Genomic DNA, 18,621 nt, shown 5'->3' with positions numbered 1-18,621 from the left:
AAATGACTCGTCCAATCGATCCACTAATTCTCTTCCGTCCCCTCCCATCCCTGCTGGACGTCATCCCTCGGGGCGCGGAGGCTAAAGAGCAGCTTCGCATAATACTCACAGCTCCGGATCAAACAAATCCATTGGTTGCCGAGTACGCGAGGCCCCTCATTGCGCTGGCACTATAAATCCAAGCTCCGGCCTGCGCGAATCTGCTCTTGTCGGTCGTTCATTCTTGCATCTGTTCGTCCTCCGTCTCGCCGTGAGCTATGGGTTTCTTTGGGAAGAGGGACGCTTCTGGCGACACGGCGGGTAACGTCGATGCCATTGTCGAGGCTCCAGGGTCCGACCCTGAGAAGCAACATGTCGCACACGATGAGGAATCTCACACGGCACTTCCGCAAGTCCTCCGGACGGTCGCCATTGACCCCGCTGTTGAAGCCCGTTTGGTGAGAAAGTTGGACTTGAGAGTTCCGACTCTTTTAGGGTTCCTATGTAAGCGTCTATCTTTCTATTCCGCCACTCGCATCTCACCGCTTATCCGACCTTCTTTCCCCCCTCCCTCCCAATCAGTCTCTTTAACTTTCCGATTGAATCTAACCAGACGTATTCGTATAGATCTTCTTTCCCTCCTGGATAGGAGCAACATCGGGTGGGTCTCTAGATCCTCACATACCAGCTGGGACGCTCGCCTAACATGGAGCCAGAAATGCCAAAATCGCAGGAATGGAAGAAGACTTGCATCTTACTGGCAGTCGCTATACATGGCTCTTGACCATCTTTTACATATCCTACACATTGTTTGAGTTCTTGGCTTTGATGTGGAAAGTCATGCCACCCCACAGATGGGCAGCCATCACAGTCATGACCTGGTATGTACCGACTGAGCTTTCCTTTGTCTGCTCAGCTTATGATACTTCTACAGGGGCATTGTTGCAACCTGCCAGGCTGCGACGCAGAGTTGGGGTGGGATGATGGCCTTGCGCTTTCTGCTTGGAATGTCCGAGGCAGCCTTCGGGCCCGGCTCTCCCTACCTGCTATCGTTCTTCTATCGTCGCCAGGAACTCGGCCTCCGTTGTGGTATGTTCTTGTCAGCTGCTCCTCTGGCAAATTGCTTTGCCGGGGCTCTCGCCTATGGGATCACCTCTGGACATGCCAAGATCGCCAATTGGCGGTTATTGTTCATTGTCGAGGGGAGCCCGTCGCTCTTGGCAGCCTTCCTGGCATGGTTCTACTTGCCCGATCACCCCGCATCTGCTCGATTCTTGACCGAGGAGGAGAAGGCAGTGGCACGCGCCCGATCGTTGCGACGTAGTGGTGAAAGCGAGCGGGTTACCGGCATTAACTGGAAGGAACTGTGGCAGACCTTGTGGGATGCCAAGGCATGGCTCACTGCAGTATGTTATCATTCTACTTCATTCTATGATCTACTAACAGTATTGGCTTATAGTTGATGTACTTCAGCTGCAATGTGAGCTTCTCATCGCTGCCTGTCTTCCTTCCCACGATCCTTGAAGACATGGGGTTCACCTCGATCAACGCTCAAGGCCTCACTGCTCCACCATTTTTTGCCTCGTTTCTCGTTACAATTGCCACTACCTGGCTGGCCGATCGGATTCAGCAGCGAGGCTTGGTTATCGCTCTATTCTCGCTAATCGGTGCGATCGGATATGTGCTGCTTGCGACCTGTACCTCTGTTGGTGTGCGCTACTTTGGCGTGTTCCTGGCTGCTGCCGGAGTTTTTCCTTCGATCGCAAATATACTTCCTTGGGTCCTGAGTATGTACATCCCAGTGAAATCATGGTAGCGCGACTAACAATTGGATTTCAGATAATCAAGGCTCGGACAGCCGACGCGGAATGGGTATTGTCATTCTCAACATCATCGGCCAATGTGGTCCCTTCTTGGGAACCAATGTCTTCCCATCGAGCGACGCGCCCCGCTATATTCGGGGGCAGTCGATCTGCGCGGCCTTTATGTTCTTCACTGTGATACTTGCACTGTCTTTGCGAACATTGCTGGTCTGGGAGAACCGCCGTCTGGACAAGCAGTATGGTACTGCGGCCGAAAGGGCTGAGAGAGCGACTTCAAAGGAAAGCTTTGCTTTTGGAGAGGAAAATTATGGCGCAGAATATCGATACGTACTGTAACTGTTTAATGTTCCTCTGCGAAGCGAGCGTTTATGATACCATGACTTGAATATGACTTGATGATTGCTCCCGACTAAGTTCGTAACACTAAGGTAAAACTATAATCTGGTCAGAATATCTGGGGAACGATATCATTGTCTTCATAGTCCGTAGTCATTAGTTCGTGGTGCTGACGCGCTCTTGAAATCGACTAGCATGGAGGGGTAAGTTGATCTACTACTTACTACTAATAGTCCTAGCCCCTCCGCCAAAATATATCAACGCCACATGAACCATACCATCATTCCCTACAGCATGTTATAGACACAGCCTCTGCACAGTCCTTCACTCAGAACAGTGAGTCAAATCTATCAATTATGCTACCTATTCTACAGCCACCTCTAATGCACACACACCTATGCTTACCATTCCATCGAGCAGGATAATGACGCATTGACCAAGCCGTCATACTCACTTACATATTTGTACCCCCTCCCACCATATAGCATAATCCCACGATACTACTACATCACCACCAAAATGGCAAGCACATCCAAAATAAACAGTCCCGATCTCTACGGAATCGTGGATATGGGCAGGTACCTAGACACAACCTCCTTGCCCCCAAGCCATACAGAAACTAACTGAATCCCAACAGCAACGGCATCCGTTTCTCTATAACAAACCTTTCTCCTTCCTCCGCTCGAATTATGCCGATAGTATTTCAAGACCGAGCAGGAATATCCCTCTACGATGCCCAATTCACCAACTCAGAAGGCACCCGGGGTCCGATCCCCCCGCACATCATAGACCAAGTTGTGGAGCGCCTAGCGCAATTTCATATCACCTGTGCTGATTTCCAAGTCCCGAGGGAGAATATCTACGTTCTGGCGACGGAGGCGACCCGGACGGCGCCGAATTCGAAGGAGCTTCGGACGCGGATTAAAGAGGTTACGGGGTGGGATGTTACGTTGTTATCGAAGGAGGATGAGGGGAGGATTGGGGCTCTGGGGATAGCGAGTAGTTCTGCTTCGGTGGCGGGGATTGCGATGGATTTGGGAGGGGGGAGTACCCAGATTACGTGGGTGATGGAACGGGATGGGAAGGTGACGACGAGTCCGAAGGGGTCGTTTAGTTTTCCGTATGGGGCGGCGGCGTTGATGAAGAGGTTGGAGAAGGGGAAGAAGGCTGGGAATGAGTTGAAGGAGGAGATGACGAGGGGATTTCGGGATGCATATCGACGGCTGGAGCTTCCGGAGGAGTTGTTGGAGATGACGAGGAGTCGAGGCCGGTTTGATTTGTATCTCTGTGGTGGGGGGTTCAGGGGTTGGGGGTATGTGCTGATGAAGCAGTCCAAGGTTGATCCGTATCCGATTCCCATTATCAATGGGTTTAGGGTCAAGAGGGAGGATTTTCACGATACGGTGGGAGTGTTGGATGTGGTTTCGGACCCGGATGAGAAGATCTTTGGCGTGTCGAAGAGACGCGCATCGCAGATTCCGGCTGTGGCGGTTCTCGTGAATGTGATTATGGATGCGTTACCGGCGATTACCCATATTCAGTTCTGTCAGGGGGGTGTCCGTGAAGGCTATCTCTTTGATCGACTGCCGAGTGAGGTTCGGGCACAGGATCCCCTGTTGGCTGCGACGTTGCCGTATGCGCCTCCTTCTGTGGACGCGATCAGGGAATTGCTCCAGTCGACGCTGCCGACGGCATCTTCGCCCATCGGGTCGTTTCACCCTCCGCCTTCTTTCACCTCGAACTTGATTGCGGCGATTGCGAACCTGCTCTATGCCCATTCGCAAGTCCCGCGGGAATCGCGCTCAGCGGCGGCGTTGCACAGCACAACCACAGGCATTCTGGCCTCGACGAACTGTCTCTCGCATGTTGAACGAGCTCTGATTGGACTTGTGCTCTGTGAGCGTTGGACTGGGGACCTCGCACCCATGGACCAGGCGTATCATCGGCAACTGTCCCGGTGTCTGTCCGCGAAGGAGATATGGTGGTGTCAGTATCTGGGCCGGGTGGCTGTCATCGTTGGGGATGTGTATCCTGCCGGTCGGGTGTCGGAAACACACTGGCGGATCTGTTTCGAAACGGGGTGGGAGTCTATCGTGAAGAAGAAAGAAACCTGCGATTTGCTGCGGTTGAAGGTGAGGCGGAATGAGGTTGCGGGTGCGACGTCGGTGCTACGAGATATTTTGCAGGAAAGGGCGGAGAAGGTTGAGAAGGCTGGGAAACGGAAAAACTGGGTGCATGAGTATGGTGTGCGGGTTGGAGTGAGTATTTGCTGAGGGGTTGTCGATGTTGGGAGGGGTAAATAAGCTTGCTACTGGATATTTAGCTGAGCTGATGTCGATATTCGAGGTATATTGGAGCTGTACAGCGAGTGACAAATACCATGTCGTCAAATCTACGAGTTTGGCTCTCTGCCGACTGCCAGTCCTACAACTACATCCCAGGCAGTACGAATGACAGTTTCGTAGTCCCCAATCTCACGTCATCCTGGCCATCCCGGAATGCTAGCCTTCCACCGACTCCTCTTTCGAGAACCCAGCCTCGCCACCTGTGACTCACCCACCACTCCGAATTCCACAACCCCAGTATTTCCCCCCTCTACAGCCAAACCCACGCACAGCGCACCCGTAGAGCACCAGTATAAGAGGAAATCAGTTGAGAGACTGAACAGCGATCGTATTCACCCCAATAAAAAGTCCGATAAACATGAACATGAATTATTCGCCTTCGTAGCAGAAGCAATCCATCCCATTTGATACCCGTTTCCACACAAGTCGAGTCGAGAAAACACGAAAACGGGCCCGAAGAGCCTAGGCCACATGCACATTTGATGGCATGGTGGTGCGGCCTTCCCCCCAGCGTGAAATACGCTTCACAAATGCTCAGCCCCTCTTTCCCATCACGCCATCATAACCCGGGGAATCGTTCGTTGTTATGTAGTCATCGAAGGTTTCGCCGTTTACTGGGTGGGGTTGGCGTTCATCTAGAAAGTAGACAGATGTGTGAGCCGACTTCTCTCATGGTTGTATCGTAGAGGTACTCTCTGAAGAAAAGGTGTGCCGTTCATACCTTGCGCTTGCCACCGGTCAGGGTAACGTTGACGAAACGGCGAGTGTAGATGAGACGCTTGCGGGCACGGCCCTTGGGGGACTTCTGCTTCTCCTGCTTCTCAACCTTGGGGGTTGCGCTCTTGACCTTACCGGCACGAGCGAGCTGTTTTTTTGCGAGGTTAGAGGGGGTTGACTTTTCTGCTTCAAGGGTTGTCGAAGGCGAGGCTTACAGATCCGTGAACCTGGAATCATCATCAAGTTAGCTTTTTTATCATCAAAATCATCGTATATAGAGACAAGGATTCACTCCGTTTTAACATACCTTACCCATCTTGGCGATAAAATCTGACCTTCAGATACAACAAGGAGGGATTCTGTCGTTGGCGTTTGTCGGGGGTTGCGAGCGAGCGAGTCGATGGTGTGGAATTTTCGCTGTTTCGACTCGAGGTCACGCGTTTGTGCGGTGGCGCCCCACCGGGCTCTGCCGCCGCTGCCTCCTTCGGTTAGTTGGTTACATAAGGTGGTTGTGCTGGGTGGGATGAGTCAGCCGAGCATAACCCGCCTGGCCGGCAGGAATGGCAATGATGTCCTGTCATCATCCAATGAGCATCAACGAAGCTCAACCATAACCGCCAGCCTTGCACCCTGTCTCTCTCACAAGAGCATGTGCTTTCATTGTTCTATGGGCCTGGACTAAGGTGTTAATCCTCATCGTGGCCTTTCCCCCCCATTTAAACCTCACTCTCAGTTCTGTCCAATATATAATTCGTCCACTAAATCTTGCTCCGTTTGTGACATAATGAAGATATTCCCTAAGAGCAGCTTCTTCACGGAGCGACGGGCCACCGCGCTTCCATCACCAGCCGATGTACGAGCCCTGAACTTAAAGTCAGGAAATGCTTCTGCCTGGAACTTCAACTGCCCTCCGCCTGTCATGATCCCATCGCTAGGACTAGTTGTTAAGTACGGTGCCAATGTGAGCATTGTTGAGGCGCAGACCCAAAGGATGCTGCGGGATCAACTACATGGCCGCGTGCCCGTCCCTGAAGTCTTTGGCTGGGCGGAGGACGACGGTCAGACGTTTATTTACATGTCACTGATGGAAGGGGACACTTTATTGGATAGGTGGAATGACTTGAGCGAGGATGAGAGACGAGCTATCTGTGAAGAACTTAATGATATAGTGAGGGATTTTCGGGCTCTACAACAAGACCCACGTGACACTTACATCGGTAGGTTTGCCTCGAATGAATACTGACGCAAACACCCTACCTAACTGTTGCAATTATATAGGCAGTCTAGGCAAGCGGCCACTGAACGACATTTTTGTTATGCATCACCCGGACCTTGTGGGTCCATTTCTAGGTGCAGACGCTGTCGAGCAGTTTCAGAATGCTTGTGGGATTTATATCGATGTTGACACACCTATTGTCTTCACGCATAATGATCTTCTTCCACCTAACATTATCATCACCCCAGGACCGAACCCGAAAGTGGCTGCAATTGTCGACTGGGCCCAGGCTGGTTGGTACCCTGCATACTGGGAATACTGTAAGGCTCGGTGGATAAGAGTAAATCCGAGATACTATAGCGATGCTTCCCAGGAAGATTGGCGCAATAAATATCTTCCAATGATCCTGGACTCAGTGGATGACGAGACAATCTACCATCCTTGGCTTTATTTTGTATTGTCGAGAGGTATATAACTGCTATCTTCAAGCTCATGCGATGGCCATATATATAGAGTAAAGAAAAAGAAACAGATAAAATCACACAGTCCCAGAACTCTGCCAAAGTACTTGAAACTCCATAGCTTCCACTGGAAGGAGTCTCGTAACAGACAATCACTGCTGGATTGCGTGAAGGTAATCGGCAACATCCTTGTCGAATATATTATCTCTGACAAGTTGATCGGCAGACTCAACAATCCATGTTTGACAGTTCCTCTGAGTGACCTTCTTAGCAACAGTGGCACCCGAGGATTATAATCCCAATGTTAGCTATTGTAACACAAAGCAATAGCGAAGACATGAGAACGTTTCTCCCGAAGGATGTCAGGTATTCCAAATCAACGGATGATCACAGAAAGAGGGCTAATGGATTACCTTGCTATCAGTCGTATTCAGAGACTTTCCAGGAGCCTTGACTTTGTGGGCACTAGCCTCAAAACCACAGACAGGATCATTGTCAATCTTGTATTGTCCATTGTTGAGAATGGTCCCTTCATCGAAGTATTCCCCACTGACCCATTGCAGCGGAATCCTCTTGCTGGGAGGATTCTGGGTAGCCCGGAAGTCGTGGCCACGCTTCACCTCGAATTTGAAACCGTTTCGCACATCTCCAGTTGCATGAATCATGACACCGTAGTCAGGGCTGGCATGCGAGCACACCCAGTACGCCCAATGGTCTTTGAACGGATGACCATTATAAATCAACAGTTGGACCATAAAGGCCCCCGCAGGGCCAGTTCCGGCCACAATTGGAGGCCGAGGTGCTGCCAAAAGAGTGGACTCCCTGTCGCTGCCTAGCGGGGGTGGTGGAGGGGGAGGGGCAGTGCGGGGGCTGGGAGCTTCCCTGGGGTTGGAAGACATGATGCAGATAAATTTCGTTATTGCGCCGTATCTGGCCCGCAGAACCGGAGTAGCAAAGAACGGGACGTGAGCTATTAATGGAAATATTGATACAAGAGAAACTTGGGTTGATGGCGATTCTGAATGGAAAGGACGAGGCTTTTATATATAACGTTTGCAAGGATGAACCGAGTTGCGCCATGAGGCTCACAGTTGTGAAGGCCAATGTATCGTGTGGGAAGACGAGTCATCTGTTATTGGAAGAGCATCTCGACAGATCAGGCACTTGTTCATGGCGTTACGCCCCCTTTGTCTCACCAATACAGCCAGGCAATTCTCATATGCACATTTTTCATGGGGTTTATTCGTTTAGGCCATTTCGTGCCACAACACGAAAATGCCTCATCCCAAAGGGTCTGCGCTATGGCCATAATAGACGCTTTGACAGTCTCAACGGAGGACGAATATGCGCCAGCCTTGAGTTGTCGGGGCGCGAGGCTTAGAGCCTTGCTCTAAACCTCACAAGTACCAGGGTGGCAGGCCAACCAAACAATCTTTTGCTTTCCCGTGGGCATGTTGCCCTGCTATCCATGCGGGTCGAACGACAGACGTCTCGCCATGTGCGGCTGCGCACTTGGGATCAGCACTGTGATCTTCGAAAGTAGGATTCTGGACATGTTCAGCGCGAAAGTAAGAGCCTGGAGCTGCATATGGTTACCTAGATAGGCTCCAATGGCCTTCATAGGTGGGGGCCAGCTCACCTATCAATCCATAGGCTGACTCGGCCTAAGCGCCATTCACATGTGATGATGTAAGTATATGTATGATGTTCTTGCTGAATCTGATTAGCTCGCATAGCAACGGACTTTTATAGAGCAATCCTCCATCGGTCGGACGTGCTCTGCTGGGAAGCTAAACAAGGATTTGGGATATTTTGTCTCGGGTATCCCTTTGTGATTGTTTTGCGACGGAGTAAGTACGGAGCCCGAGCCCCTTTATTTCCCCACCACTGCTCTTTAGTGCAGCGCTTATGAGCTCAGTTAGAGAATAGTATTGTGTTGCTTTTGGTGGCAAGATGAAATTGTGCTCGAGGTGACAGGGTAGCCTAGATATTGGCAGCTGAACCGCTGTAACCTTTCCTCCACCGATTGGTTGTAATTTTTCAGTTCCAAGCAGGTGGCCATAGTTCCTGTCGCAGGTGAGGCTTCTTAAACTATACTGGCATGGAAGGATACTGAAGCTTAGCGCCGCAGTCACTTCCGCAGTGCTGGAGAGCCAGCTCTAATCATTCTGTCATTATTTTTGGAGCAGAATCACGGCTGCGCCAATAGAAGGGGGCTGACAGTTACTTCTAGGCGAACAGATCATAGCAACCGTGGTGTTCTCTTGCTCGCACGAGAATTTACGATCGCGAGAACGTGATAGTAAGCAAAAAGGGGAGAAGGGAATTGTCTTTACTGGACAGGATATCCGATTTTTCGAATCAGGAGATGGAGCTCCAAACAGCGGACCTGAGATTCATAGCGAAACCCTCCAATTGCTTTCGAAGCGCCGAGGTGTCACATTTTATCCTGCTAGGCGGCATGGAAGAGTTTTGGAGTGCTGGAAGGATCAGTGGTAGCTCGTGATTGAACTGTGTTGAAGGAAGCAAAGGGGTGGTAGTAGATAGGTACAGAATGCCAAGAGTCTGACGTCGAACCGCAACTTTTCGGTCTGGACTCTTTCCCGCGACAACTTTCTCTGTTTCAACCACCACGAGCCTGTTCTACGACTGGATTCCAATATATTACCCATGGATCTACACTGATACCAATACCTTTCACCCTTAGCAACCACAGAAGACCCTAAACACACCAACCCTTTCTCTTCTCCCCTCTCCTCCCATCATGAACAACGACCAATTCCGCCGCCTGGTCCTCGACAACCCAACTTCCAAACCCACCAAAACCAGCCCAGATGGATCCTCTACAAGTCATGAGCAGCGCAATAGCATCGGCGGAGCCACTCCCGCCGGCGCATTAGGGTCACGCCTTCGATCCAACATCCCCATGACACCGTGAGCTACACCGCCCACTACCTATACCCACGCGCAAACATACTAAACCCCTCTCTTACTGCTTTAGTCGCTCCCTCACAAATGTCGACTTTGCTCGCCAATTAGCCGAATACCGACGCGAAGCCCAACCCGCTCCGAAACGATTCAAATCCTCCGCCGCCCCTAAAGGCACGAAGCTACCAACCGGATACCAAGATCGCGCTGCGCTGCTCCGCCAACAGGAAGATGAGGCAGCGGAGGGAAACGATCTGGAGAAGCGCGTGAAGGCGCTAGAGGAGATGGTGAAGTTGGGACAGATCGATCAAGCGACGTTTGAGAAGTTGCGCGGGGATATGGGCGTTGGTGGTGATTTGGGGAGTACGCATATGGTTAAGGGGTTGGATTGGGCTTTGTTGAAGAGGGTTAAGGAGGGCGAGGATGTTTCAGAAGTGAAGGAGAAGGTGGAAGAGAAGGAGGAGGTGGACGACCTGGATGATGAGTTGGATAAGGTGTTAGGGGAGAAGGGGGAGGGTGTGGATGCGTTGCCGGATGCGCCAAAGGAGAAGGAGAAGAAGAAAGGGTCTATGGCTCCGCCGCCACAGAAGAAATCCAGAGATGAGATTCTGAAAGAGCTAAAGGCGAGTCGTGCCGCTGCTGCGGCTGCGGCTGCGGAGGCGAAGGCGGCAGAGCTGGCATTGGGAACCAAGTTCAAGAGGATTGGGAGCGAGTCCAAGGTTGAGAAAAAGCGATGGGTGGAGCAGGATGAGAATGGGAGACGGAAGGAGATTCTACAAATAACGGACGCGGAGGGCAAGACAAAGAGGAAGGTGAGATGGTTGGATAAGCCTGGTGAGGCCGGTGGTACGCCTGCTGGGTTGCTGGTGCCGGATAAGGATGCGAAGCCGCTCGGTATGGAGGTTCCGGCTGAATTCGCATCAAAGGCTGCTCCGCCGCCGGAGGAAGAGGATGATGACATCTTTGCGGGCGTTGGGGATGATTACAATCCGCTTGGTGATATTGGGGATGATGACGATTCATCAGATGAGAGTGAGGATGGCGAGGTGGTCGAGAAGCCAGCGCGAACGGCAGAACCAGCTTCTGCCAATGATACGAAGAAGCCCGCTGAGACAACAAGCCGTCCTCGGAACTACTTTTCTACGTCTACAACCGATGAGGTCCCCGAGGTGGACCGATCGAACCCCCTGGCCAAGGATCCGACTCTGCTGGCGGCTCTGAAACGGGCTGCCGCGTTGCGACAATCTGAAGAGGCCGCTGCCGACGCCGAAGATGTCGACTCGGAGACAGCGCTTCGACGGAAGAAATTCCTGGAGGAGGCACGTCGCCGAGAGGCATTGGATGCGATGGACATGGACATGGGTTTTGGAGGAAGCCGCAACGAGGACGAAGAGGACGACGAAGAGGTGGTGCTGGAGACGGAGAACCGTGGCGGAAAGAAGAGGAAACGAGGCCCGAAGAAGAAGAAGGGTGACAAGGACAGCGCGGCAGATGTGATGAGCGTGTTGGAGGGGAGGAAGAAAGAGTAATCTTCTATTTTGAGATACCATGACTATACTTTCTCCGTTGTGTACTCCCAGAATAACAACCCCCTATAACCGCAGACTATATACATCTCCTGATATTTCAAATACAGACTCACCTAAGCATTCCTACCCCTGAGGCAAGAGCAATATGCCTCTAAGCATGTCACCATGCCGGATATGAACAGATCGGTCTTTGTCTTCCGGCATCACTTAGATTCTGCGGCCATGGCACTTAAGTATAGGTACCTTGTAATTCCTGTCTCCGATGCCCGTTAAGTCATTCTATGTATGCATCCTGATATTGATGGCGCCTAAGGCTTTTCTACATTTCCTAATTTGCAAGCATCGCCGGAAATAGTCGAATACGGAGATAACCGAGGAGCTATTTGTTACCTGGTAGGTAATGAATTCTTTGTCGTGTCGCCTCGCTCGCGGAGCAATCAAAGCCGGGGGCGTGATTGCTGCCTGCGCCTCCCATGGAGGACGCGTGGATGCTATATTTCTGCAAGTATCTTGTGGCTTGCTTTAATTTAACCAAAGACGCCTATGGGTATGCGAAATACCTTGGGCTGGATACGTTGCATGCCAATAGATGATGTTGGGATCTATCCACCTTTGCAGTTGTTCTCCTAGCCAGGAGACATCATTTTGTCTAGTTATGAGCTTCTGTCAGATGATTGGTGGCTTTACAGCGATGGGCTAGAAAGGGATGAGGCGAGGATATCCGTGCGATGTATAGAGCGGTTCCGCAAGGCAGAGCCCTGAGTTGGCAGGGATACAGGGATAAGAACTACCGGGTGCAGCAGCAGTATCTCGGGCTCAATGATGCTGGTAGAGTAGATAGAAGAATGAGTTGCGGTTGGGAAAGTGCCTGTTCATCGGTAAGTTGAGCAGTGTCTCATGGGTCTCCTACCACTGTATCATAAAGATACGGCAGCTTTCCAGGTTCGTTAATGCCTTATACCCAAGATCCGAGTCATCCCCGGGCATCCCTTACGGAAGCAACAGACACCAAACCTTGGTCTTTTCACGTCCCAACGACAGGGATTACGAATGGGATACATAAACTGCACGATCATCGCATTTCCGTTGTTCTCCGGACCAGACGATCTCATAGGTGCGGGGCCAGTTCCCGGTCTGCCGAAAATCCACATCGGCATCTATATCCACATCCACGTTGCGTTGCAGCGGTGTGGTGGCATGTGTAGGCAGAGATTTCCGACGTATGAGCGAGCGGTGCTGGAAGGTCCACCTGCAAGGTACGTGGTGTGCCTGGATCACCGCCGGCCGTGGTGTGGTGTACCTGGCAGTCGGTGAGCCGGCCACACTGTGGAGGCTGTCATTGGCGCAGCAACGAATCTGAAACGCGGTGGATCGGCGATGACGGGGCAGTTCGTTTGAGATGTGTGGTGGAGGGAGAGAGTTATTGAGTATGAGTGGTAGATGGGGATGGGATTAGGTTTGAATTATGGGGGTGGTTCGTGAGTTGGAACTTGACGGCCAGTGCCATGTGTTTGCTAAATGCTTGGTGAGGGGATGGACGATCGGGATTGACAGCGGAGGAATGGTTCCTGGGAATGCATTGCCTCGGGTATGGCAACGAGGAGTTGGACAGCGGGTAGGCAGGGCGATAATCAGCTGATGACTGTGCATGGTTTGTGTCAATGCTGTGCTCTGTCCGGACAATAATTCGGAGAGTTGATCTGTGCATCGCGGAGGGGGTGAGAAGTGCCAGCCAGGCTGCCAGTGCCAGTGCCAGCGCATGGATCGAGGTGTAGTGGGACTATCAGAACAATTCTTGCTTGATCGGTGGAGCCACCAGACTAATACTCTGTAAAGTGTAAGATGACTGCCTCGATTTCGAGGCACTGGTATTGGTTTCCCTCTTTCAATGTTTCCGATCTTTCCATACACCGTTTCAGGTGACTTCCCATTCTTGCGACCTCCGATTATTCCCCTTTCACTTTGCTTTCACGTTTCCTGTCAAGTTTCACCACAAGACTTTGACATCTGATTCTTAGTGCGCTCAACATTCCAGTCATCAGAACTGATGGGATCGGTGGGGTCTCTGGCCGTTACACTTACGCCACATTCATTAGTGCCATGCTGAGACACTCTTCGTCCGCCGTGACGCATCACTCGCTAGTCTCTAGTCTCCAGTCTCCATCTGGGCTCACCACCAATGAAGCAATCCATCAACGACCAGCTGCAGTTCCAGTCCACACAAAATCCGGGAATTCGGCATCCCAGTCTGGCTTCTTCCGTACCTGACGCCATCCGCCAGATGAAACAAACAATCATCCCATCGAGCGAATAATGACCCTGCACGCATCGGAGACCGCTGCCTACCGGACGCGGCCTTCCGCCCGGCTCAAGGGCCTGGCTCAACGCCACGCAACTTGGACGGGATAAAAATATCCAGCCACCAAGGAGGCCATGATGGAAGACTCCGAAAGGGGGATCGCCAAGCTGTAGAGCTGCTCGCCAAGGTAACCCAAGTACGGTCAGCAACCTGCTGCACAACTGGTATGCTTGACCGTGACGAGGTCCGAGTCAACTCTGGTTGAGTGGTTCTTAGGGCCCCGAAATCCCAGCATTACATGAAGAGAACAAGGCATCACGAGAATGCAGGCGAGTCTGGACTGAAGTGGGGGGTTGCAGTGGGCGCTTCTCCCGGCCAGATGGTGAACTAAGCCGACACTAATTTAGTGCTGCCCTAAGGCGTGGTCTGGCCGCTGCCAGACGCTTGACCGACAGGCCAGGACGGCATCAATCGAGTCGTCGAGGTGATTCTGGCGATAGAGCAGAAAAAAAGTACGGGATAGTTGGGTAGGCACGCACGCACATCATAGGTAGGGGATAATCAGATACATCCACTGGACGGATCAGCTGCAGGTGTCCGCACCACTGCAGGAACAACAACCACAGGAATATCCCAGGAGCTGTCGGTCAGTGCCAATCGCAAGGCGCCCTGGCTGAATAATGGGCGTCACCTTCCTGTGTCCCATTGTCCCTGAGCGATACACGGATCCCGCCCGATGACGTTCCATGGATCGGTCGCGGTGAAGACGCAGGGGGTCAGGAACGCCCGATTCAGTCAATCAGAGGCGCCGCCGGACAATGGAAAAAAGCAAAGACTAGCACTAGTTCAACTCTGCATGAGCAGAAAGCGACAATTTCCCCTCCCTGGTGGAGTCTGATTGGTCGGAGCAGAATGGGCGCCTAGAAAAAGCGGCCAGCCCTAAGTCACCCTGCAACTGATGCCCGTTGTCTCCGGCGTCTATATAACCGCCCTCTTTCTCCTCTTTTCCTCTGAAACTTCTCCCTCACCTTTTCCCTCCCAGCCTCTCCTTATTTCTTCCTGTGCCGTGCACGGTTGAGTCATTCATTCATTCTCTGAACATATTGCCTGACTCTTAGAAGTCAAGCATCCACTCTTTGCAAGAGAACCGGTATTCTCCTCAAAAAGTTATACATATCCATCACCTTTCGAACCAACACAAAGAACCAACATCATGGTGTCCTTCAAATCTTTCTTGACCGCCGCCACTTTGGCCAGCGCCGTCCTGGCCATCCCTCACAATGGCCACAGCCACAAGCACCGCTCCACCCACGTCGCCTCCAAGCGGTCCTCCTCGGGCTCCAAGCGTGGCGCTGCCTACAACACCGCCTCCAGCGTGCACACGCTATCCTCTGCCGCCTCAGGCAACGGCACCGTCTCGTGGGCGTATGATTGGAACATGTACGCCGACGGCAGCCTTCCCAGCAACGTCGAATACGTGCCCATGCTTTGGGGCACTAAGATGTTCACTGGCTGGCTGGCGGCTATTGAAGTTGCCCTTGCTAGCGGCAGCAACTACATCCTCGGCTTCAACGAGCCCGACGCCTCTTCCCAAGCCGCCATGACTGCCTCCGATGCCGCCAGCTCCTACAAGAAATACATCACACCCTACTCGGGCAAGGCCAAGCTGGTCACCCCGGCTGTGACCAGCAGTACCACCGAAGGCGAGGGTCTCAGCTGGATGAAGTCATTCCTGTCAGACTGCAGCGAGTGCGACATGTCCGTGCTGGCCGTGCACTGGTACGGCAACACAGCCGACGAATTCAAGACATTCGTTCAGGAGGCCATGCAAGTGGCGGATGACTACGGTCTAGAAGAGACCTGGGTGACGGAGTTTGCGCTTACGAGCGACTCGACCGCCGGAGGAGACACGACTTCGGGGGCGGATTTCCTGGACGAGGTTCTGCCATGGTTGGACAGCCAGAGTGGCGTGGGACGGTATGCGTATTTCATGTGTGCGGATGGGTATATGCTCAGCGGAGAGGAGTTGAGCGCGAGTGGAAAGTCCTACATTGCTTAAACCACTAGAGTGTGACCAGTGTGATTTGCTTTTCCTGTTTATGATACCTTCTGAGCTTTTCTTGTTTTCTTCTTCTCCATGACCATACATATTACGGGGACCGAGTCGCTTGGTGAAATGTCGATACCAACAAATCCAATTACATTCCAACTCAATTCAATTCCATTACAATTCTCATTGATCCAAATGTAAAATGTAAAATGTAACCCTGAAATCAGAAATCCAAAACCTGAAACTCCCCAAACAGAGAATCTCCCCACATAGAAAGCCCCCTATAGCACTATTGGTTCTGGATCCATGGATCTTTCATCCTAATGTATTACGATTGGTGCGTTGGAGATGACTTTCTTCGTTCCGTGGTTGAGGGTACTGGGAGAGATGTAGATTGGGTACCGCTGCTGGGTGGATGGATGGGGGGAGTTATTTTGGGGGATTTTCTTGTGGTAATGTGTTTGTTTTATCTTACTATTTTTTTTTCCTCTTTGTTCTTTTCTTTTTGTGGTGTGGTGGGATGGCTATCTTGGCGGGTCTTGTCTAGTGTTTTCTATGATTGATTGATTGATTCATCACATCAATTGACTGACACCTTCATCAATGATATCTACTGTAGTGTTTGTTGGTGGTGGTAGTGATTAACAAGAATATAATTATGACAATGATGAATGGAAGATACATAGTACTTAATGTAATGTCACAGATGGTATGGCATGTCATGATAATAAGGCTGGTGGTGGTGGCAATGGCGAATATAGCCCACTCCACTCCACTCCACTCCGTGGTGGCAGCTGCTGCTCTCGATATTAATGTCAGTGAAAGTAGTATATCAATCATCATCCCTCGTGTCTATTATACATTCCCGTAACGCCATCCGTCCCTTTTTTTCCTGTCCTGGAAATAATGTACACCTTGCTTAAATCTCGGGGCCTGGGGCTTCGCCCATTTCTGTGTCTTCTGGTTCCTCTGGGGCTGGGATGGGGAGGTTGGTTTGCGTTGAGGTTGGGGTTGCTTTGACAGGGTCTTCGGGTTGTTGTTGGTTGGTTTGTGGTGAGGATTCAGTGATTAGGTCTGCTTGTGCGGTTGTTGATGGGTCTGTTTCTGGAGTTTCCTCCCATACTCGGACTGTGCCGTCCACACTGCAGCTCACTATCAGTCGCGCTTGTCCCAGCGTGCATGTGTCTACACCCAATACCACCCCGGTATGTCCTTCGATGCGCTGCAGCGTCTGCTTGCTCACCACGTCCCAGCATAGCACCGCCCCGTCCTCGCTGCCGCTGACTGCAAACGCGTGCCTCGCTCCCCCTCGTACCCCGTATACCCCGAACGCGCCCTGCAGACTGTATTTCCGGTTGGTGTGGCCTTGGTAGGTCTTGATGCACCGCCCCTCGACGTAGTCCCAAAGTCGTACGCAGTCGTCCAGCGTCCACGCCAACACGTATTTGCCGTTCGGGGAGAACTTGACCGCCGTCACCGGCGGGTTATCTTCGTGTACGATCGTCCGCAGACATTGGCCTGTCGCCGTGTCCCAGATGCGGATCAGTCCGTCCGTCGCGCACGACGCGATCAGCGTCCCATCCCAGACCACGTCGATGCCGCCCACCGGATCAGAATGGGCTGGTAGTGATCGCATCACCCGCGCGGACCGCACATCCCATAGGAACACCGCCTCATCGTAGGACCCGCTCACGAGCATGTTGCCTTTGGGGGAAAACGCAATCTGGTAGACGTAATTGTGATGGCCGACGAAGGGGATCGGATGAGCTTTGCCCTATACCCTGTTAGCTGGGGAAGTCCATAGGGATTGGAATACCAACCGTCAAGACATTCCACAATCGGATCGTCTTATCGTCCGACCCAGATGCAATGGTCGCTCCGTCCGGACTCCACGAGATGGTGGAAATGCCCGCCAGATGGCCCTCGAAGGTGTGGATCAGCCGTCCTGTGCCCGTATCCCATACCTTGACAGCCCCGTCCGCCCCTAGAATAATCAGCGACACCAGCAACATAGAGAAAGGGACACCCACCTCCGCTCGCAATCATGGAGGAGTCTGGCGAGAATCGCACCGCCGAGACTCCCCGCAGATGACCCCGTAGTAGATACTTCTGGTAGTAATTCACTTTGTCCGGTTTCGGCGGCGGTGGTGGTGGCTGGGGGACCGGAGTGGGAGACCGTTCCCCATACGATGCATCAATCTCTACATCAGCGGGGGTTTCAGTCTCTTCGACATCGGCATCGGTGTTCTCTTTTTGGTCATGTTCGGGTTCAGGTTCAGCATTTTCTTTGGGGTCGGGTTCAGGTGTGACTTCGATTTCAGGAACAGGTTCTTCGGGGTCGGGTTCGTCGTCGTCGTCATTGTCGTCTTCTTCCTCTACCTCATCCTCGTCGTCATCATCTCGCTCCGACGAGGGCTCCGCGCTCGGCTCGGAGGGCGATCTGCGAGCGCGGTTTCGCGCCGACCAATATTCCTTCGCGTCGACGGCCAGTTCATCGGGGCTCTCGGAGCCGCTGAAGCTGCGCGAGCGGCGAAAGGGGCGTTGCGGGGGATAGGCCTTTTGGATGGACCAGCTGGCGCGGCGGCGTTCGGCCTCGTCGTGATCGGAGCCCGCGGCCAACTCGTCGGACGACGATTCTACGGGTGAATGGATGAAGCCATTCTGGGCCTTGGGAGTGATGTCAAGGCGACGGCGCTTCGGGCGATGGGTGGAGCCATCCATGAGGAGCGACAAAGGGGCGCGACCGGGAAATGGCAGGGAGAAGAGGAAGAAGGAGAAGCACCGCGATCGCGATGATTTCTTTCATCGCCGCGACCATCCCTCGTGACAATCCGCCGCTTTCGAGCAGGCGGTGAGGATTCCTGCCGTCCACTCCAAGGCGGTGAGCCATGATTTCATCTCCTTTCTCCTCATTCAGCCACCAGTCATTCCTCCATCA

The 18,621-nt window shown here is 52.4% G+C and overlaps 7 protein-coding genes across 7 annotated transcripts; 4 read left to right on the top strand and 3 right to left on the bottom strand.

The window, feature by feature from the left end:
* Positions 1 to 257: 257 nt before the first annotated feature.
* On the top strand, positions 258 to 4,411 carry BO94DRAFT_461593 (putative MFS transporter; the record flags this gene model as incomplete). Its single annotated transcript, XM_025607937.1, has 7 exons — positions 258 to 483; positions 607 to 640; positions 696 to 860; positions 914 to 1,385; positions 1,439 to 1,766; positions 1,819 to 2,134; positions 2,776 to 4,411. 7 exons carry the CDS (start codon positions 258 to 260, stop codon positions 4,409 to 4,411), a joined length of 3,177 nt encoding a protein of 1,058 aa, XP_025469565.1.
* Positions 4,412 to 5,183: 772 nt separating this feature from the next.
* On the bottom strand, positions 5,184 to 5,750 carry BO94DRAFT_380965 (40S ribosomal protein eS30). The gene is made up of 3 exons (XM_025607264.1): positions 5,508 to 5,750; positions 5,416 to 5,427; positions 5,184 to 5,348 (listed from the first exon to the last, which is right to left on the bottom strand). The coding sequence occupies exons 1-3, from the start codon at positions 5,514 to 5,516 to the stop codon at positions 5,199 to 5,201; spliced, it is 171 nt and encodes a 56-aa protein (XP_025469564.1). The 5' UTR covers positions 5,517 to 5,750; the 3' UTR covers positions 5,184 to 5,198.
* Positions 5,751 to 5,984: 234 nt separating this feature from the next.
* Positions 5,985 to 6,891, top strand: BO94DRAFT_544543 (aminoglycoside phosphotransferase family protein; the record flags this gene model as incomplete). The annotated part of the gene is made up of 2 exons (XM_025613181.1): positions 5,985 to 6,417; positions 6,479 to 6,891. The coding sequence occupies 2 exons, from the start codon at positions 5,985 to 5,987 to the stop codon at positions 6,889 to 6,891; spliced, it is 846 nt and encodes a 281-aa protein (XP_025469563.1).
* Positions 6,892 to 7,029: 138 nt separating this feature from the next.
* On the bottom strand, positions 7,030 to 7,776 carry BO94DRAFT_461712 (uncharacterized protein; the record flags this gene model as incomplete). Its single annotated transcript, XM_025607947.1, has 2 exons — positions 7,030 to 7,143; positions 7,291 to 7,776. 2 exons carry the CDS (start codon positions 7,774 to 7,776, stop codon positions 7,030 to 7,032), a joined length of 600 nt encoding a protein of 199 aa, XP_025469562.1.
* Positions 7,777 to 9,318: 1,542 nt separating this feature from the next.
* Positions 9,319 to 11,448, top strand: BO94DRAFT_381087 (uncharacterized protein). The gene is made up of 2 exons (XM_025607265.1): positions 9,319 to 9,811; positions 9,879 to 11,448. Exons 1-2 carry the CDS (start codon positions 9,642 to 9,644, stop codon positions 11,332 to 11,334), a joined length of 1,626 nt encoding a protein of 541 aa, XP_025469561.1. The 5' UTR covers positions 9,319 to 9,641; the 3' UTR covers positions 11,335 to 11,448.
* A 3,165-nt stretch (positions 11,449 to 14,613) lies between these two features.
* BO94DRAFT_380945 (glycoside hydrolase family 128 protein) lies at positions 14,614 to 15,849 on the top strand. Its single transcript, XM_025607263.1, has one exon. It carries the CDS (start codon positions 14,847 to 14,849, stop codon positions 15,690 to 15,692), a length of 846 nt encoding a protein of 281 aa, XP_025469560.1. The 5' UTR covers positions 14,614 to 14,846; the 3' UTR covers positions 15,693 to 15,849.
* Positions 15,850 to 16,328: 479 nt separating this feature from the next.
* On the bottom strand, positions 16,329 to 18,461 carry BO94DRAFT_622629 (WD40 repeat domain-containing protein). The gene is made up of 3 exons (XM_025617093.1): positions 17,714 to 18,461; positions 17,504 to 17,667; positions 16,329 to 17,457 (listed from the first exon to the last, which is right to left on the bottom strand). Exons 1-3 carry the CDS (start codon positions 18,402 to 18,404, stop codon positions 16,603 to 16,605), a joined length of 1,710 nt encoding a protein of 569 aa, XP_025469559.1. The 5' UTR covers positions 18,405 to 18,461; the 3' UTR covers positions 16,329 to 16,602.
* Positions 18,462 to 18,621: the final 160 nt, after the last annotated feature.

Source organism: Aspergillus sclerotioniger (assembly GCF_003184525.1).
Source record: "Aspergillus sclerotioniger CBS 115572 chromosome Unknown BO94scaffold_8, whole genome shotgun sequence".
Taxonomy (NCBI): Eukaryota; Fungi; Ascomycota; class Eurotiomycetes; order Eurotiales; family Aspergillaceae; genus Aspergillus; species Aspergillus sclerotioniger.
The sequence above is the reverse complement of the archived record's forward strand: the minus strand, read 5'-3'. Positions and strand labels throughout refer to the sequence as shown.